This window comes from Symsagittifera roscoffensis, chromosome 6 (genome assembly GCF_963678635.1).
Source record: "Symsagittifera roscoffensis chromosome 6, txSymRosc1.1, whole genome shotgun sequence".
NCBI lineage: Eukaryota > Metazoa > Xenacoelomorpha > Acoela > Convolutidae > Symsagittifera > Symsagittifera roscoffensis.
Window position 1 is genome coordinate 53,121,557 of NC_087067.1, and position 19,370 is coordinate 53,140,926.

Consider the following 19,370-nt stretch of genomic DNA (forward strand, 5'->3'; position numbering starts at 1 on the left):
AATCGAAAAACAAGTTACGGGGGTTTTCCCTACAAAAAAGCCTACGCCCTAAGTTTTGTAGACAAAAAGTTAAGACTTCAAAGAAGCCTTTTTTTGTCAATTTCTAGTTAGTTTTGAAAGTTTTTGACAATTGAATTTACAATCTCAATTATGGCCTTCAGTTTTTTATTTTAAAGATAGGTAGGTGATGGGATCTTACGTGGTGCTACGCCCTAATTCTTTCTTTTTTGACTTACCTCGAAGATCGGATCAAGGATAAATCGAATGCAATACTTTTGAGAACTTTTCTATTATTAAGCGGGCGAGTCAAGTTAATGCATGAACAATTCATTTTGCGGATGTCGTGCAATAGCATAAAATAGTTCAATCATAAAAAAAGTGTTCATTTTTTTGAATTTCTTTCGAAGAACGAAGAATTTGTTTGCGATTTAACTATTTTATGCTATTGCACGACATCCGCAATATATAATTGTTTTTCCAATCACTCTAAAAAAAGAAAAAATTTAACTATGGATGATAGTCTCTTTTTAAATTTTTTGTTTTCAACCAATTTTGACAGCCCTACTGGTTATGATTTGAGTTCAAACAATTTAAAAAGTTGCCTCAGTGTCAAGAAGAAATGATCTGATTCGTTCCTATTTTCAAACAAAATAAAAACTGATCAATCGAAAAACAAGTTACGGGGATTTTCCCTACAAAAAGGCCTACGCCCTAAGTTTTGTAGACAAAAAGTTAAGACTTCAAGGAAGCCTTTTTTTGTCAATTTCTAGTTAGTTTTGAAAGTTTTTGACAATTGAATTTACAATCTCAATTATGGCCTTCAGTTTTTTATTTTAAATATAGGTAGGTGATGGGGATCTTACGTGGTGCTACGCCCTAATTCTTTCTTTTTTGACTTATCTCGAAGATCGGATCAAGGATAAATCGAATGCAATACTTTTGAGAACTTTTCTATTATTAAGCGGGCGAGTCAAGTTAATGCATGAACAATTCATTTTGCGGATGTCGTGCAATAGCATAAAATAGTTCAATCATAAAAAAAGTGTTCATTTTTTTGAATTTCTTTCGAAGAACGAAAAATTTGTTTGCGATTTAACTATTTTATGCTATTGCACGACATCCCCAATATAATTTTTTTTCCAATCACTCTAAAAAATGAAAAAATTTAACTATGGATGATAGTCTCTTTTTAAATTTTTTCTTTTCAGCCAATTTTCACAGCCCTACTGGTTATGATTTGAGTTCAAACAATTTAAAAAGTTGCCTCAGTGTCAAGAAGAAATGGTCTGATTCGTTCCTATTTTCAAACAAAATAAAACAAAGTTTTGCTGATAGGCTGGGGGCTATTCTCATGCGCGAAGGACAGAATGCGCGAAAAAACTTGTGTGCGAAAAACCGAAAACAAAATTAGCCGAAAGTCAATTTTAAAAAAAGAAGCAGTTGCCATTCAATTACAAAAAAAGTAAATAAAGAAGCTGTTTGCTTCTTTCATTACGAAACCCTCCTAATGTAAAATTTGCCCCAATTTTGTGGCAGTCAATGACAATATTAAAGTTTTGCATATTTCTGCCGTTTTTGTATTCGGCCAATCTCAATACCCCAGTCCTTGGAAACGTTTACTTTCTTTCCAAATTTTAGATTACTGAAATCTGATTGGCTGATTTGTATTTTCACGCATTCGAACCTTCGCGCATGAGGGATTCCACCAATAGGCTGACCTCTTAGCTCTAGTTAAATTTTAATGCTACTTTTCAAATTTTTTTTCTGACTAATGTTACCGCTTTGTTTTTGTACTTTGCACACTTTTGAAAAGCGAAAATTGGACAACAAGAAGTGCAAAAACAAATTCAGAGGTTTTTGTGCTACTAATAATAGTCAAAATAATATACCGCAATATATAATTGTTTTTCCAATCACTCTAAAAAAAATTCTTTTCAGCCAATTTTGACAGCCCTACTGTTCATGATTTGAGTTCAAACATTTTTAAAAAGTTGCCTCAGTGTCAAGAAAAAATGGTCTGATTCGTTTCTATTTTCAAACAAAATAAAACAAGGTTTTGTTGATAGGCTGGGGGCTATTCTCATGCGCGAAGGACAGAATGCGCGAAAAAACTTGTGTGCAAAAAACCAAAAACAAAATTAGCCGAAAGTCAATTTAAAAAAAGAAGCAGTTGCCATTCAATTAAAAAGAAGTAAATAAAGAAGCTGTTTGCTTCTTTCATTACGAAACCCTCCTAATGTAAAATTTGCCCCAATTTTGCGGCGGTCAATGACAATATTAAAAATTTGCATATTTCTGCCGTTTTTATTTTCGGTCAATCTCAATATCAGTCCCTAGAATGTTTACTTTCTTTCCAAATTTTAAATTACTGAAATCTGATTGGCTGATTTGTATTTTCGCGCATTCGAACCTTCGCGCATGAGGGATTCAACCGATAGGCTGACCTCTCAGCTCTAGTTAAATTTTAACGCTACTTTTCAAAAAAATTTTCTGATTATTGTTACAGCTTTGTTTTTGTATTTTGCACACTTTCGAAAACAAAAAATTGGACAACAAGTGAAAAAATAAATTCAGAGGTTTCTGTGCTACTAATAATAGTCAATATAATATACCGTTTTCGAGTTTTTCACTTATGGGTATTTAGTTAAATAATTTAAACGTCACGCCAACAATTTCACTGCCTGGGAGAGCACCATTGGATTTTTTGGTCCGATCAAAGGTATCTCAGAGCATTTGAACTAACAATTAATTGGCTATTTTCCATGCTTTTCAAAGTGGATACTGTCTATAAAACAAGTTGAAACCTTTACCAGAAAAAAGTTTAAAAAACTGTTAATTAACTAATCGAAAATACTTTTATACTAATCGAAAATATTATGATTTTTTAATTAATTTAAATATTAATGTAATTGCACAGCAAGAGGTTATCACTGCTCACATTTGCTTCATGATAAGTTTTTGAACGGTGCATCGTACAAATTTATTTGTCCCGAAAATTTTTGCTATCATCGATTTTTTTAAAATATAAAATCTAGTAAAAAACCGGCAAATTGAAAACAAAATGGAACCAGATCTAAACTATAATTTATTATTGGTTATAAATTAGATATTTTATCTCTATAAAATATTTAATACTAACCAATCATATCCATCAAACTAACAACCCACTTATTTGTAAGTGCTGAAATTACTTGTAGACTACTTGAGACTAGTAGATATAAGAGTAAGATTAAGATCGGTATTAGACTAAGAAGTTGCACGAATCTATCCGGCCGAAAAAAAGATAGCGTGACGAGCAGACGGCGTACCCTATCTGAAATTACTCTATGAGTTAGACCTAAGAACTCAACTCAAAAATAATATATTAATTTAAATAAAATATGGCTGGCTTAAAACTTCGTCTGCTTGTAATTTCCATGTAACTTTTTATTGTTTCATCCAGACACAATCGGAGAGGAGGAGACGAAGAGACGAGGAGGAGGAGACGGACGAGACTGATGGAGTATCTGAATGAGGAGGTGGACAGCACCACCAGTTCCCTCTTAGAGACGAAGAGTGGAGACATGAATGAGTCCGATCTGATAAGGTCCTCGTCCGAGGTGTCTAATGGGGACAACTCCAGACTCACCCAGACTGACAGACTCAACATGACTGACCAGCAGACCAGTCCAGGTAACACTGCGCACACCACAATACAATATAATTGAACAAATGCAGTGGGTTTCCAAACCAAGATGCGATGCTAAAAAAGGCTGGAGCTTAATAAGTATTTGAATTGAAAATATTTTGAAGAAACTAATTCTACAGTCTGATATTTATACACAAAAACAGAAACCAGTGAACAAGAAAACGAAATGGTTGTAAAATAACAAATATATTTAAAATCAACGAGCAAGCCTAGAAAAAAAGAAAGAATTAATGATAATAGAACAGGGGCGGATCTAGAATTTTTTCTAAGGGGGGGGGGGGGGATTTTCAAAAAATTGTAAATCGGTTTGAAAAACTTAAGGTTTCATAGAACGAATCGGTTCCCGAAAAAATGAAAAATTTTCTAAGCAAGCTATTCAAGTTTTGAAATAGCTTGCTTAGAAAAATTTCAAAGTGTTTCATGAAGCGAATTGGATGACGGAACCTAAATATTTCAATGGTTTATTGCAAACTATTCAAGCAATAAACCATTGAAATATTTCAAATTGTTTCATAAAGTGAATCAAAAAGCAAAAAAGTTAAGGGAAAAGTTAAAAAAAGTTTCAAAAAGTTAAGTTTTTCTAGACAAGCTTGGCAATTTTTTTTTAGTTAGCTATTCAAGCTATGAAATCAAACAATTAAAGTTACTTCACAGAGCGAACTGGTTCGCCAAAGGTTCAAGTTTTTCTATGCAAGCTATTTGAAACGCGAAACTTTTAATTAATTCTAAGCTATTGCATACACTGATTTGGTTCACGAAAATTATAATTGTTTCGAAGCAAACTATTAAACTATGACACTTTGAGTTATTTCCAGTTTGTAAGGAAGCTGTTTAAGCCATAAAATAATTCAAGTTTCTTCAAAAAGTGAATCCGATTTCCAGGTTTTTCTAAGTTTTTTAGTTATTTTTTTTGCGCGAGCTTCTGGAGCAAGGAATTTTGAAAAAATCCAAGCTTATTCTTAGACCGAATCGTTTTTACCAAAAGTTACAGTTATCCAAAGCAAGCAATTCAAGCTATGAAACTGTGACATAATTCAGGATATTTAATGAAACAAATCGGTTCACGAAAAACTTGTTTTAGCAAACAATTCGAATCTTGAAGCTGTTCGAAACTTTGGAAACCACAAAACTTTTTTAAAAAATCCGAGTAAATTCATAGACTGACTCGGTTTGCGAAAAGTTGAAGTTTTACTAGGCAAGCTTTTCAAGCTATGAGACTTATAATTATTTCATGTTATTTCATAGACCGAATTGGTGTGCAAAAGTTTTCAGTTTTTGAAAGCAAGCATTTCAAGCTATGAAATGTTGAAACATTTCCAATTATTTCATAGTGCTGTTGCTCTGAGTGATTCTTAAAGTTCTGATCTGAACCTTTTTAAACGTTGCGCTCGATAGCCTCTTAAACATTAGGCCTTATGCTGAAAACGTGTCATTCATTTAATATATAAGAAGATTTGATGATTCGAAGATCTAAAGAGAATTCTACCAACATAGACTTCCTTTTCAAAATGAATTAGTCTATTTGCATCACAGGTACAGGTACTGTGGGGGACAGGTCGGAGAGAGGCAGGGCCACAGGGGGCGACAGGGGCAGTGCAGCGACAACTACTTCGGCCGACACTATGATGATGGGGGACAGTGCTGTGACCCCGACTGCAGCAAACAGCACTAGTGGAGGGGACCAACTGCAGTTCCTGGAGGACAAGTTGGGAGTCACACAGAGGGACTTGAAGGGCAATCCAGCCAGTGGTTCCTCAAACGGAGTCGAGTTGAGTCTCCTGGGGGATGTGAAACAGGATAAGGGTACAAGTCCTGGGGGTGATAACGGGGAGAATGTTCAGAAAAAAAGAGAGACAGGCACTTCGTTGAGAGGCCGTGGGGTTCGGGGAGGGGGCAGTAAAACCAAAAGTAGAAGTAAGAGGAGTGGGGCTGGGGAGGTGGTGGTGATGAAGGCGACATCTGCGGGGGGTTCCTCCAGCGACTTCGACGTTGAGGAGGACGAGGAGGAGGAAGATGACTACGAGGACGATGACGAGTATGAAACTGAAGAGGGAGAGGAGGAAGAAGAGGTATAAAGAGTAGCTTGAAGTGTGAAGAAAAACTGTTCCTTTTGATTCCTTTTACAGAACAAAAGTTTGAGAAAGTTTGATTTGACCTAAATCATGCTGTTGGAACTGATGAGTTTCAGAAAATTGGATTGCCTCATTTGCTATTTGATTTTGTCTAAAAGAAATTTGAATTGCACAGAGCATTTCAAAGTTAACATTTACGAGTCTCACTAATAAGAAAAACATTTGATCCTGTTGGTAACTTCTAATCATGCAGTTCTACATATTTTATCATTAGAAACGACCAAACGTATTATGAAGCTGATTTTTTGTTCCAGGATGAAGCGGCAGACAGCAAGTCCAAAAAGACAGGTGGCGCATTTGGAGGGAAACTGGAAACCAAAAAAACCACCGGAACATCCGCAGGAGCATCATCCTCTGCTAAGCCCAAGTCCACCAAATCCACCGCCAGTGGAGGGGCGTCCTCTTCAGCGGCCGCAGCCAGTGGTTCCAAGGCGTCCAAGAGCACGGCAGATGCCAGCTCCAAAGCCAGTGGGTCCAAATCCAAGAGGAAGACATCGGCAACCAAGGACACCAAAGCAACCACCAGTAAGCAGCAGTCAAGATTAAGATAATTTGCCAAGGAGAAAACTTCCAACATACGTATATGTCCATCTCTTTGCGTTTCCTCGTTAAAGTAGTCAATTTCAATACTTTTCTTTTGCCTGGCCTAGAAGTAGTTTTCCCTCTCAAGTAACGAGCATGTCCTGCATTTCTGTCCATGTTTTGCATTTATGTTTTGCATAGTACTGAAGTTATAAAAACTTTTGTTTTATCATCTGAAAAAGAGACAGCTGATTGATTTAGTTATGTTTTGTTTTAGTTAACGAGGAGGACGAGGAAGTGGAATATGAGTACTTTGAGGGGGAGGAAGAGGAGGAGGAGGGGGACGAGGAGTCAGTTTCGGGGGATAAGAAGACCACTGCTTCCAAGAACACCACTTCCAAACCACCATCTGGAGCGACCACTCAGAAGACCAAGACTGACCAGAGCTCTTCGCCGGTAAGTCGACAAATTGAACTTTGTTCCGCATCATAATAATTTGTTAGGAAAACATCTTAAGCTGACGGTAAATTGAATCATCAGAGAGAATCTTTTTAAAATTCTGAGCGTTCATTTCTGTGAACCACAATGACATAAAGTAACCCCAATGAACTAATTCGCTTTTTACAATATTGCTATTTATTTTTTTTCTTTTACGTGACAGTATATGCGAGTGACTAAATTCAGATGAACATATATTTGCAGGCGCCTACTTTACAAGTGACGGAAGGCAAGTCGGAAAAGAGTGGGAAATCAGGAGGCACTTCGGCGGAGAAGAGTGACGGGGGGTCAAGCAGAGAGAAGACAGATAAAGACAGTCAGAGATCCAAGACACAGGATACTAAGGGGGCCTCCTCTGCTAGATCAGGAAGCAAGTCCAATGCCACCAAGGAGACTGGCCAGAAGACGAAAAAGACCGCGGGAGATGGGGAGGAATCTGAAGGAAGTCAGAGGTCCAAAGGATCCAAAAAATCAGGAAGCACTGAGAGTAAGAAAAAAGGATTCGGAGTGGACGACAAAGAAGCGGAAAAGCTACACAAACTGTTCGAAGAAAAAGTGTCAAAAGACGGAGGGCCTAAGGATGCCAGCATGTTGGACTCTAAAATGCAACAAAAGTCCGAAATTTTGGAAAAAGATGGAGGCAGTATTGTTAAGCGTGGGAGCGAAAAATCCATAAAAGGCACAGCTGATGAAGAAGGCTCTCGATCTGGAAGAGACGGCCAGTCGAGGGATTCGCGGGGACAAAGCAACAGCAAAAGAGGCTCAACCGAGTCCCCCAGACGGACAGGAGATGAAACTAAGAGACGTGATTCCAAGCGGTCTTTATCATCAAGTAGAAAACCGACAGGAACTTCAGGCAGATTTGAAGGCGACGAAAGACGGGATCAAAATGATCCTAGGAGAACTGGAGATTCTAGGAGACCTGACGATCCACAATATGATGACCCTAGGGGAGCCGGAGCGTCTCAAAGGCCTGATGATCCTAGATACGATGATCCCAAACGAACCGGGGATTCGAGAAGACCTGATGATCCTAGGTACGATGATCCAAGGAGAACCGGAGCGTCACGAAGACCTGATGATTCTAGGTATGACAATCCCAGAAGAACAAACGGCTCTAGAAGATCTGGTGATCCTCGAGACGACCCTAGAAGAACCGGAGGGTCTAGAAGACCCGGTGATCCATACGATGACCCTAGGAGAAGTGGGGATCCTAGAGATGACCCTAGGAGGAGTGGGGATCCTAGAGATGACCCCAGGAGAACTGGGGATCCTAGAGATGACCCTAGGAGGACGGGTGATCCTAAAGATGACCCCAGGAGGACTGGGGATCCTAGAGATGACCCTAAGAGGAGTGGGGATCCTAGAGATGACCCCAGGTGGACTGGGGATCCTAGAGATGACCCCAGGAGGACTGGGGATCCTAGAGATGACCCTAGGAGGACTGGGGATCCTAGAGATGACCCCAGGAGGACTGGTGATCCTAGAGATGACCCTAGGAGGACTGGGGATCCTAGAGATGGCCCCAGGAGGAGTGGGGATCCTAGAGATGAACCTAGGAGAAGCGGGGATCCTAGAAATGACCCTAGAAGGACTGGGGAACCAAGGGATCCCTATAGATCTGGTGACAGGGGGTCAAAAGATTCAAGATATAGTGACCGTAGACGTTCAAGGGATTCAAGAAGAGCAGATGACCCAAGAGAAGAGGAGCGGAGGAGGACAGGAGATTCAAGGTAAGTAATTTGAATAAATAAAGATGGAGGCTCAAGGTACAGAATTGAATAAATAAAAAAGAAAGAATTGAATCGTTTGTTCATTATTTGATTCTAAATCCTTCCTATTAGTGGTGCACTAATTAGGTCGGGCTATTCAAGAAGATCAGATGAAAGAAGCAGAAGAGGATCGGAAGGTTCCAGAAGAACAGGCAGTCTCAGAAGATCAGGGGATCGAGGGAGGTCAGACGAAAGGAGGCGAGACGGTTCTCGCGCTCCGTCCGCGGAACGAGGTTCACGTGGTAGGGGTGCTTCGGGTGACAGAGGATCGCGCTCCAGAGGTGCTTCAGGGGACAGAGGGAGGTCCGACAGTCGAGATAATCGAGATTCCCGTTTGAAATCAGGAGATAGAAGTGGCAGCAGACGAAGAACAGAAGATGGAAAAGATTCAAAAAGACGGACTGAGCAGGAAATTTTAGATGAAGTTCGCGAGCACGGAGAGGGAGAGGGAGACTCGGAAGAACTGTTAGATCCAAAAGGGTCCAAATCTAAGAAGGAATCGGGAAAGGGATCATCGCGCGAGTCAAGTAAGGGTTCCAGGGGATCCAGTCGGGGTTCGAAAGAGCGAGGGTCCAGTAAAGGTGGCTCTAAAAGCAAGTCAAAGTCGTCGTCGCGGAGAAGCAGAGGTCGCTCAGATGAAGAAGAAGGAGACGAGAAGAGAGGGAGTAAGAGCAAAAGCAAAAGCAGGAAGACCACGGGAGGTTCTCCGAAGTCTATTCTGAAGAAGAGGAGTCAGTCGCAGACTGAGACTGAGTATGAGGTGGAGTACCTGGATCTCGAAGAGATGCAAGACCAGGATCCCAGGTGAGGCACTTATCATAATGATAAGGCTTTCACTTTGCGATCGTGAGATCGTGAGTTCAATCCGCTGCCAATGGCAATGAAATCCTTTGATCTCTAGCTTCAACTCTACCTCAGCCCGAACGATTTCGGCTCAATAGTGATGAAAATCTAGTCTCAAAAAACAAACTTGAGTCGCAAAAAATTGCTAGAACATTATAACTCAGTTTGCAATGGACTATGCTTAGACAGGCTAGATGCTCATAGTCCCTCTGCGGATTGTAGAAATCACAACTATTAAGAAACATCATGAAGCTAAATTTGAATAAACACGTTAATTATGAGTCTCAGTGATAGCACCGAGATCAGTACGAAGCAACGGTGGATTATCAACTAATGCCTAATTGCTTTTTCGACAGCCAAGGACTCCTGTTCTAACTTGTATCGCATCAAACTATTAGTAATTGCTTTGAATGGTTTTAGTGAAGTAGTTTATTTGACTCTATTGAAGTTGCTTGCTGAAACTGTGGCTTTGTTAGATCTAAGGGTCACCGTGAGAGGGGGAAGTCTTCTGGGCGAAGGGACAGCAGGGATCCGGATGCTGAGTTGCCAGGGGAGAGGAGCCAGAGTAGAAGTGGGAGTAGAAGTGGGAGTAGAAGTGGGAGTAGAAGTGGAAGCAGAAGCAGGAGCAGGAGCAAGAGCAGGAGCAGGAGCAGCAGTCCCCGGAAGAAGAAGAGTCCAAAAAAGAAGAAGAAGAAACCAGAACCGGAACCAATGATGGTACCAGAAGAGGTACGCTTTAATTACAGTTACTTGTGATCGTCATGACGCGACCTTCGGTACCTCATTCCATTCTATTTACTTATGTATGTCTTATATAACTATGTCTTAATTATTTAGTTATAGTGCAGTAAATTGATTCAAGGACAAATCTCACCAGCCAAATCGTGTGTCACTTGAGAAGCTGAAGCGGCCAGTTGCGAAAGCCTAATGTGTGAAATCTAGTCGATAAAAACATTCGTGTTAATAAAACAATCTAATCAATCTGGAATTGTTATTTCTATATACATCTATTTATATATCATATTTAATTCAGTATTCAATTTTTACAAAACTGTTTTCCCCTCTCCAACTGAGGGAAATCTCATGGCGCAGCCAGCAATGCCTGTGAATGAAGACAGGACTGACCTACTCGGAATACCACCATTTTGGGCGAAAACATCGGTTAACCCACCTTTCATTTAGGAGACTTGGGTGGGACAGTTTTTCTTGGCCGTTAGTCTTAAAGACAATATTTCACCGGGGGAGGTGCTCGTTGCCCCTGTAGAGTTAGTTGATGAACCTTAACCGAAGCCTGAAGCTCAGGGGATTGATGAAATCGCAGCAGATATAGCCAATAGGAATCTTCGTGTCGCAGCAGCTAATAGAAGGATTGACGAGTACAATCAAGAGAGGAGGAGGAAAGGGACTCGCATTGGACATAACTGGTGTTACCATGAGGCAGAGGCGCGTTTGAAATCCCCACGCTTTTTCGCACTGGGAAATGAAGGAAAAAACGATTTTTGGATTCTTACCCTCATCTAGACCTCAATACTTGCTCTTTTATTGATTTTCACAAATGTTGCGAGGATCTTTTCAAGGCAGAGCGGGACTACACAGTCGAAAGAATCAAATTGTATAATACAATTTTCATGCAGGATAATGATTCATTTTCCTCATTCTATGCCCGACTTAGCGCTCAAACTGCGCTGTGTAATTGGCCGCTCGATCAGGAAAGGGCGACGTTGAAGGATTTATTCATTGGCCGCATTCGCGATGTGGAGGTTAAGCGGCAACTAATCAGAGCGAAGGCTAATCTTGATGATACTCTGCAATTGGCATTGGAGAATGAGAAAGGGGCTAAGACCTCAGAACAATTTCAGAAACTACTCCCGCATAACAACACTACTTCCCACAATACCAACTCTATTCGAGTCAAGCAGGAACCGACTTCGTCAGTACAGCAATTCAAGAACCAAGGAAACAGCAGCCGTGGAGGAGCTGTCAACCTCCCTAATCAACGTCAAAGTCAAAATAAACCGTGTTACATTTGCGGTAACCCGTTTTTCCTCGAACACCGCCGGTCGTGTCTGGCCAGAGAAGCTACTTGCAATGCTTGTAAAAAGAAGGGCCATTTTGCTAAGGTGTGTAACACTACGAAGCGACGTGTTAACATGGTACAACATGAGGAGGTATCTTCCGATCAAGAGTGTAACCTAATTGACGTAAACGGTGACAGTGAGCCGGAATATGGAGTCATGGCAATAGACACGTTGTACAGATTAACAATGTAGAACTTTTGAAGGCAGCGGGAGGACAACCAATGAGCCTCAGTGTTCAGATACGTTCTGGTAACTCCTTTTTCTATGCTACGGTGGACACTGGCAGTCCCGTGTCCTTCTTGAACAAGAAAACGGCGGAAATACTAGTGAGGCGGCTTCCCAATGTTAAGTTTACGGACGTCGGGAGATATCCGTTAAGTGTTACTTATGTTGGTTATAACAAGAAACCAATTAAACTGTTTGGATCTCTAGAAATCCCAATTATGTCGAACGGATGGAAAATCGACAATGCGTGTTTCTTGGTTTCCGAAAATCGTACAAGGTATTTGCTCGGGCTGAACCTTCATGAGCAGTTGGGAATTGAAACAGTGCAACGCAAACCGGCGGAAGTTAGCTTGGCGGAACAAGAGCAGGAATTGGATCCGACCTCACAGTTCTGGAGGGATCATTTTGTGAAAAGGTACCCTATTGTGTTCAGCAGGCTGGGGAGGTCGAAAAATGATGAAGTATTCACAAATTTTAAGGATCCTTTGGTGCCTAGACAGGTTAAAGACCGAAAAGTCCCTATACATTTACAAGATCGAGTCACGGCTGAGATTTAAAAGTTAATCAAAGACAAGCACATTGAAAAATTAGAAAAGTGTACCACGGATCATTTCATCGCGCCCATAGTACTAACAGCAAAGAAGGACGGGTCTATAAAACTTGCACTCAATGCTAAACCCATGAATGCTCAAATCTGGCAAAACAAATATCAAATGCCTAATATGCATGAATTAATTGACTCGGCGGCTCAAATCATCACTAGAGACACACCTGGGAACGTGTGGTTTACTTTTCTGACCTTAAATACGCTTTCAGTCAATTACCTTTATCTGAGCTAACCAGTAGTCATTGTAACTTTGGTATTTTGTGTGGAGAGGCAACAGGCACATATCGATTCAAGACTGGTTTCTACGAACTGACGGATATGCCTACGGAATTCCAGAAAGCGATGAACTGTACTTTCAAGGATTGGAAGGGGTCATATGTTACTTTGATGATACACTGGTTGTCACTAAAGGAAGAATTGAGGATCATAATGTACTGGTCGAAAGAGTCATGAATCGATTGAATGAAGAAGTGTGGGCGTTGAAACTTAGTAAATGTGAGTTCTCAGTTAACAAGTTAGTCTGGTTAGAGTACGAAGTCGATGAAAACGGTTACGCCCCGAAATTCTCGAAAATAGAGGCTATTAAATCCCTGTTGCCACCAAAAACCCTTAAGCAGTTAAGATCGTTTATGGGGACCCTCAATCACCTTCAACACTTCCTTCCGGATTTGCACAAAAATACAGTCGCATTCAGAGTTTCGTTAAAAGCGGAGAATAAGAATTCCTTTTTGTGGGGGGAAGAGCAAGATCATGCGTTTCAAAAAATTTTAAACCTCACCGCAAACATCCCCAATTTGTTTCACTATGATGCTTCAAAAGCTTCTCGAGTTAAATCAAATGTTTGGGCCCCGATAGCGTTTGCCTCTAGGTTTCTAAACTCCGCGGAAATCAACTATAGTACCAATGAGTTAGAGCTTCTGGCCATTGTGTGGGCGTGTGAACATTTTTGTACATAGTTACTTAGTCAGCGTTTTGTTATCCTAACAGATCATAGGGCAATTATTTCCGCCCTCAACGAAACGCATGGCAAGAAATCGTATCAGTCACAACTCTTTCGTTGGGCGGATTGTCTTATTCCGTTCGATTATCAGATCGAACATATTCCCGGTTCATCCCTGGGTATTGTGAACTATATGTCGAGACACCCGACTTTTGAAGAACCTTTACCGTCATCACATGATGAATTGTTCGTCATTAAATCTATTCAAGCTTTTCATGATGCTTTAAACTCGATTAGTACTCAACCCAGACCTCGAATAGTGCCGGTGGGGTAAGTTTCATATTGTAACCAACTTCAACCAATCAGATCGTTTGGTAAAACTGGAGGCAATATCAGCTACCTCTTAACTAAAGCGGTGGACCAATCACCAGTTGCTTCATATCACCAATCGCATGTTGGCAATTAGTTTCGCTCGTCGTCCCTAGAGGGCGTCGAGAATAATACTCTACTTGTTAACCAACCCCTCAAGGATATGCTAATTTATCGTCATAATTTCTCGCCAATAGAGGGCGTTATTTCGTGCTCTCAATCAACCAGCCAATCATGTGCTAGTATGCAAAATCGTGATTGTACATCATCGTCGCGAGAGGTCGACTTTTCATGCTCTGGTAATTCGACCAATCACAGCTCAGTATGCAAATGAGATACGCTAAACCGGAAGTTTTTGATCAAACTCATTGTCTCCGACATTACATCTCAGAATTCAGTCACGCTATGGATACTTCAAATAATCTTGCTCAAAACACTACTCTAAACTCTACTCTAAATAACTCTAATGTTTCTAATAATACTGTTGATTTCGCAAACAACACGATCGAACAAACAAATCTCCTCAACTTCGTTGAAAATTTTTCTAATAGTTCCCCTAATTTTCGTACCTCAAGTCAACAAAGACCCGGACTCTCAATAGTTCACCCTATGAATCGCCTGAGCCGCATTGATCAGATACGTACCCGAAACCCTGCCAGAATGCGACGTTCAAGAGAAAGTTTTGTGGTCACCCGAGGACAGACGACACGAAAGGCCCTTGCTCAGTTCCTCGACAAGTGCCGGAGGCAGAGGCAGACGAAACAGGCCAGACAGGGGGAGACACTCAGAATAACCACAAACCGTTGGTCACTCCGGACAAAAAGAAAGTGGTCGGGTTACCAGGCTTGTTCGATGTGGATCTGATGGGAGAGCTGACAGGGGAAGACCCGTTCCTCAGGCCGATGAGGACTGCGATCATCAATAAAGATGTGCAATCCTTCAACAAACTGGGGGCGTACATAGCTCAATTCTGGACGAAGGCGGCGGTGGTGAACAATTGTGTCCTGATAGACAATAAGTTGGCCATACCCGAACAATTACGAAGTGCCATTCTGATTCGACTCTATCGCTCGCATCCTGGCCAGGCGGCCATGATAGACGCCTCGGAATATATATGGTGGCCATTTCTCAATCGCCAAATTGTTAACGTCTGCGAAAAATGCCCGGAGTGTACTTTATTTGGTAAGAACATCAAAACTTCAGCCACTTATAACTCTGCTAAGCCGTTACCAGCGTTGTCCGCTCCGAATCAAGAATTGAAACTTGATTTTGCGGGTCCCCTAATAGTTGATAAGAAGGGGAAAATCTACATTCTAGTCGCAATAGATCGTTTTTCTAAGTTTCCTTCGGTGATGTTAACTAAGACAACCAGTGCGAAAAAAATAGTCAAATTTTTATGATCGTATATTCGTAATTATGGCATACCGGAGACCATTAGGACAGATCGCGGATCTGGGTTTAACTCTGATGTTGTTAAGGATTTTTGCAAACGTAGAGGCATAAAACATATCCTCACAGCGGTGGGGTATCATCAAAGTTGTGGGTTGGTAGAGAGGTCGATCCAGACCATTAAACGAAAGCTGGGAACAGAAAAACTAGATCCTAATTTTAAAATTTTGAAGTCGACTTTACGACAAAATTTTGACGATATTCGGAAAACAAAGCATTCTACGTTAAAATTATCTCCTTTTGAGCTACATTTATGGGAGAAAGCCTAACACTGAGTTTTCGATAGCGCGTGATAATGTTGGTCATTCTCCTACTTCAGCGCAAGGACTGGAGAGAAACGTCCTAACACCGGAGCAGCGATCGAGCCAAGACTACAGCCGCGATAGGGCTAAAGTTGTACCCAGAGGAGCGTCACACAGTCCGGACATCCCTTGTAAATACAAGCCACTCTTTGGTGTGGGCGAGCGTCCAGCAGATAGTCAACCTTACAAGGCCTTGGAGAACCTTGCAAAGGCGGTTAACACCTGGAAGCAGTGGAAACGGAATGTGCCTCCACAATAGGGACAAGAACTTCTCCGCGAATTGGCGGCTCGTAATAGTGACCTCGCAAACTCGCTGAAATCGGGGATCACAAAGGGAACTCTGCGCTTTTACGACAACGTTCGAGATACTTCAGCGCTAGCACTCTCGCATTCCCAGCGAATGAACGTGTCGTCCTCTTCGAGGCCCAAAAGACTCTCAAAAACACGTAAATTAAAAAAATTAGTTTTACAAGATCCTCTAAGAGTCAAAATCTTTCGGAAAGTTTTTGATCGAAAATCGGGAAAGCCTCTGTTCAAACTAGCAAAAATCAAGATTAATCGGGTTACGGACCATACTTACATTACTGACAAAGGGAAAGTCTATCGAACATTTATCTCTCGATAATTTTAACCACCCTAAGTTTTCAGCTACGCCTGGCACGGTGGGAGAACGGTTACAGAGACGAATTCCTCCACGGCCTCAATCTCAGCGATCTACTTCTCCAGCTCCGAGGCAAATAAATGAACTTTCGAAGTGCAAGGTGGTTGACCTAACGGCAGAGTCATCAAGCGAGGACTCCTTAGTCACCGGACCCCAGCTTGAGTTGGTGGAGGCACCTGTTGCAGCGCCTCAAGGTTTGGCTCCCGCGGATGCTACATCGAAAGCTCTGGTTGTACATCCTCTGACAAACCCCACCTCGAAATCTTCCACAGGAGTTCAAGCAACGCCTCAGGATCCGCCCAACACACTTCAGCCACAGACTTCAGGCACCGTTCCTCAGACTGCAACTCAGGGCCCTGCGGCTACTGGTCATGCGGAGGATGGCGATCCAACTACCCAATCTACGAGCGATTCTACCAGATTTTCTGGTCGGTCCAAGAAACCGACGAGGTTTTATGGCGATCCTCTTCGCCATTCGGTCAAGAGCGTAACTGATTCCGACCCTGCGGAGTTTTCGTCACAACAACCGATCCCAGAACAGACGATTACTACACCTTTCACCCCGACTGTCCGAAAAGGATCGCAGTTGCCTTTTCCCAGAACTAAAGAGCAAACTACTCCGTTTAAGAAAATCAGAATAGACGAGCATGATAAAACTTCTTAAACTTAAAACTCACATAAACTACGCTCTATTTGGCTTGTGATTGGGTTAAGCGCTTAATGTTTTCCTCATTATTCTGCCTTATACATTCCAAAATTTATACTATGATAAATTTTTTCTAGAGGAGGAAGTGTCATGAGGCGACCTTCGGTACCTCATTCTATTCTATTTACTTATGTATGTCTTATATAACTATGTCTTAATTATTTACTTATAGTGCAGTAAATTGATTCAAGGACAAATCTCACCAGCCAAATCGTGTGTCACTTGAGAAGCTGAAGCGGCCAGTTGCGAAAGTCTAATGTGTGAAATCTAGTCGATAAAAACATTCGTGTTAATAAAACAATCTAATCAATCTGGAATCGTTATTTCTATATACATTATTCTATTCTATCTATTTATATATCATATTTAATTCAGTATTCGATTTTTACAAAAACTGTTTTCCCTACTCCAACTGAGGGAAATCTCAATGATTACTTCTAATCTCTAAATATCTACAATTTAACATTTCAATTAGACGATGATATCGAGTTCCAATCGGATTGCATAACTGCAGTATGCCGGAAATTTTACTACTACGCATGTTTTGTAAATTAACCAACCGCACCTTATGAAACTAGCCGAAGCTTAGATTTTTTCCCTAAGATAAGCAACTGTGATTCTAGCTTTCGTTCTGCTATCATGGAAAAAATATATGGTTCGCAGGTCTTGATAAAGATGGCTAGGAACAGTGAAATCAGTACCCGGGCAGATTTATCCCACATGAAGGGAGAAACGCCAGACCTCTGGACCCAAACAGGACCACTGGGAAAAAATGAGAAGGCACCTTATGGATACTACCCAGAAGGATATGGCACATACAGTCCAAAAAAGGAGAAATATCCCAAGTGGCGGACTGATTCGCCCAGTCAGAACATGGTACACTCTCCCCATCCTATTCCGATGGGCATGGGGCCCAATACGAGTCCCCGGAAAGGAAAGAAGGGGCGAGGGAGGGGAAAGCCTAAGATGATGGCATCCCCTCCAGGCAGAGGACAGAAACAAACACCCAGACCATATTACCAGCAGGGGGGAATGGGGGAACAGCACGATCCATTGCAAGGCCGATACAGACCAGGCTACCCTTTCATGGCCCCAATCACAAACCAGAGACTGATTCCAGAGCCCGGCTTCCAAATTCCACAGGGCATGTACTCTATGCATTCGCCCAACCATATTCAGAGAAGAGACATGGGAGTGGGCACTTCTCCCCCTTACTCGCCCAGGGGCCAACAGATGCAGCCAGAGCGCCGATGGCCATCCCAACCCCCACCTCCTCCCCCTCCTCCTCCCCATCCCCCTCAGCAGTGCCACCCGACAGTAGGGTGTCAGACTAGTCCCCACCTGATGCAACAGTATCAGCCACCTCAGCATCCACCTCAACAACAGATGATGATGACCATGCCGCCTCCACGGATTTCAAGTGAGAAATGATCGTTTGATATCTTCTTTTATATTTGAACGGCATAATCGGTTGATTTCATTTGGAAACAAAGAAAGCCTACAAAAATCCTTCATTTTTATGCCGTCGATATGTCTTACTCGAGGAAACTAGAAAATTAGCCTAGCAAGACTCACACTATTACTGTGATTTGCCTCTCAGTTTTTCTACAGCCAGTTTAACTCTTTAATTGTTCCTGACTTAATATCCGGGGAGGAACTTAATATCCGGCTGTTTTAGTTTTTGCTTTGTTTTTTTTTGGTGCTTATACAAAACAGTCCCATACAAAACAGCCCAAAACAAAATAGTCCAAAAATCATGTAATGAATAAAAAACTATCTAATCAATACCAAAGGTCAATAGATCAAACAAAATGAACATCTCACAACATTCCCCCTCTGGTAAAAATAATAAAATTTTGAATAAAACTAAAACTAAACTATATATACACCCATTTCCTCTTTCAAATTAGAGTGAACAAAGTTTACAAACAGACAAAACAAAATGAAATGAAAAAAAAACGAAAATTAAAAATCTACAATTTGGGATTGTATGTACAAGTTTGTACAAATGGGTGAATTGAACAAATAACATTAATAAAACAAAGAAAATTAAACAAATATACGCTACCCAATGTACACATTAAAAAATGATAGGGCAATATAAATTGTCAAAAAAATCTTAAAATGGTTATGACGTTGATGATAAAAAAATGGAGTTTATTTGAATTCTTGGAGTTTTAATTGAATCTTGCATCAAATTCATCTAGAAAGTAACTCGAGTCCTGGTCAATAGTCAAGGAGGTTTTGCTCATAGAGTCATAGAAGTCAGGTGAACAGAATGAGCAGCCCCCGTTGGAGTTGAATTGTTCGATGACCAAATATGAGTTGTTTCGGCGACAATAGTCTGTTCGTGAGATTATTTAGGGTTAAGTCCGAAGTTGACCAACAAGGGAAGGCTGGGGGCGTCGCTAAGTCGCCCTTGAGTCTAGATATCTTCTCGTTTTCCTCTACGTTATCAACGTATCTGCGCTCCCCGTAAAACTGTGAGGGTCGTATATTTCGTCAAGGTCTGGTTGAAGGTCTTGTCTGAGTGACCATGAGGGGCCTCTCTTCTGATGAGATACCCAGCAAAACTGGT

General features: G+C 41.3%; 3 protein-coding genes and 1 long non-coding RNA gene across 4 annotated transcripts in view; all 4 read left to right on the top strand.

Moving 5' to 3' along the window:
- LOC134848570 (alpha-catulin-like) overlaps positions 1-19,370 on the top strand; it is a 619,753-nt gene that overhangs the window by 102,129 nt on the left and 498,254 nt on the right. The gene's annotated exons all lie outside the window — the stretch shown is intronic.
- On the top strand, positions 5,636-6,660 carry LOC134848426 (uncharacterized). Its single transcript, XR_010162938.1, has 3 exons — positions 5,636-5,757; positions 6,075-6,345; positions 6,620-6,660. It is a non-coding gene; the product is annotated as an uncharacterized LOC134848426 (long non-coding RNA).
- LOC134848819 (TRIO and F-actin-binding protein-like) lies at positions 7,027-8,387 on the top strand. Its single transcript, XM_063866331.1, has 2 exons — positions 7,027-8,219; positions 8,360-8,387. The coding sequence occupies exons 1-2, from the start codon at positions 7,027-7,029 to the stop codon at positions 8,385-8,387; spliced, it is 1,221 nt and encodes a 406-aa protein (XP_063722401.1).
- Positions 9,284-18,223, top strand: LOC134848820 (basic salivary proline-rich protein 1-like). Its single transcript, XM_063866332.1, has 3 exons — positions 9,284-9,416; positions 9,932-10,184; positions 17,456-18,223. Exons 1-3 carry the CDS (start codon positions 9,397-9,399, stop codon positions 18,221-18,223), a joined length of 1,041 nt encoding a protein of 346 aa, XP_063722402.1. The 5' UTR covers positions 9,284-9,396.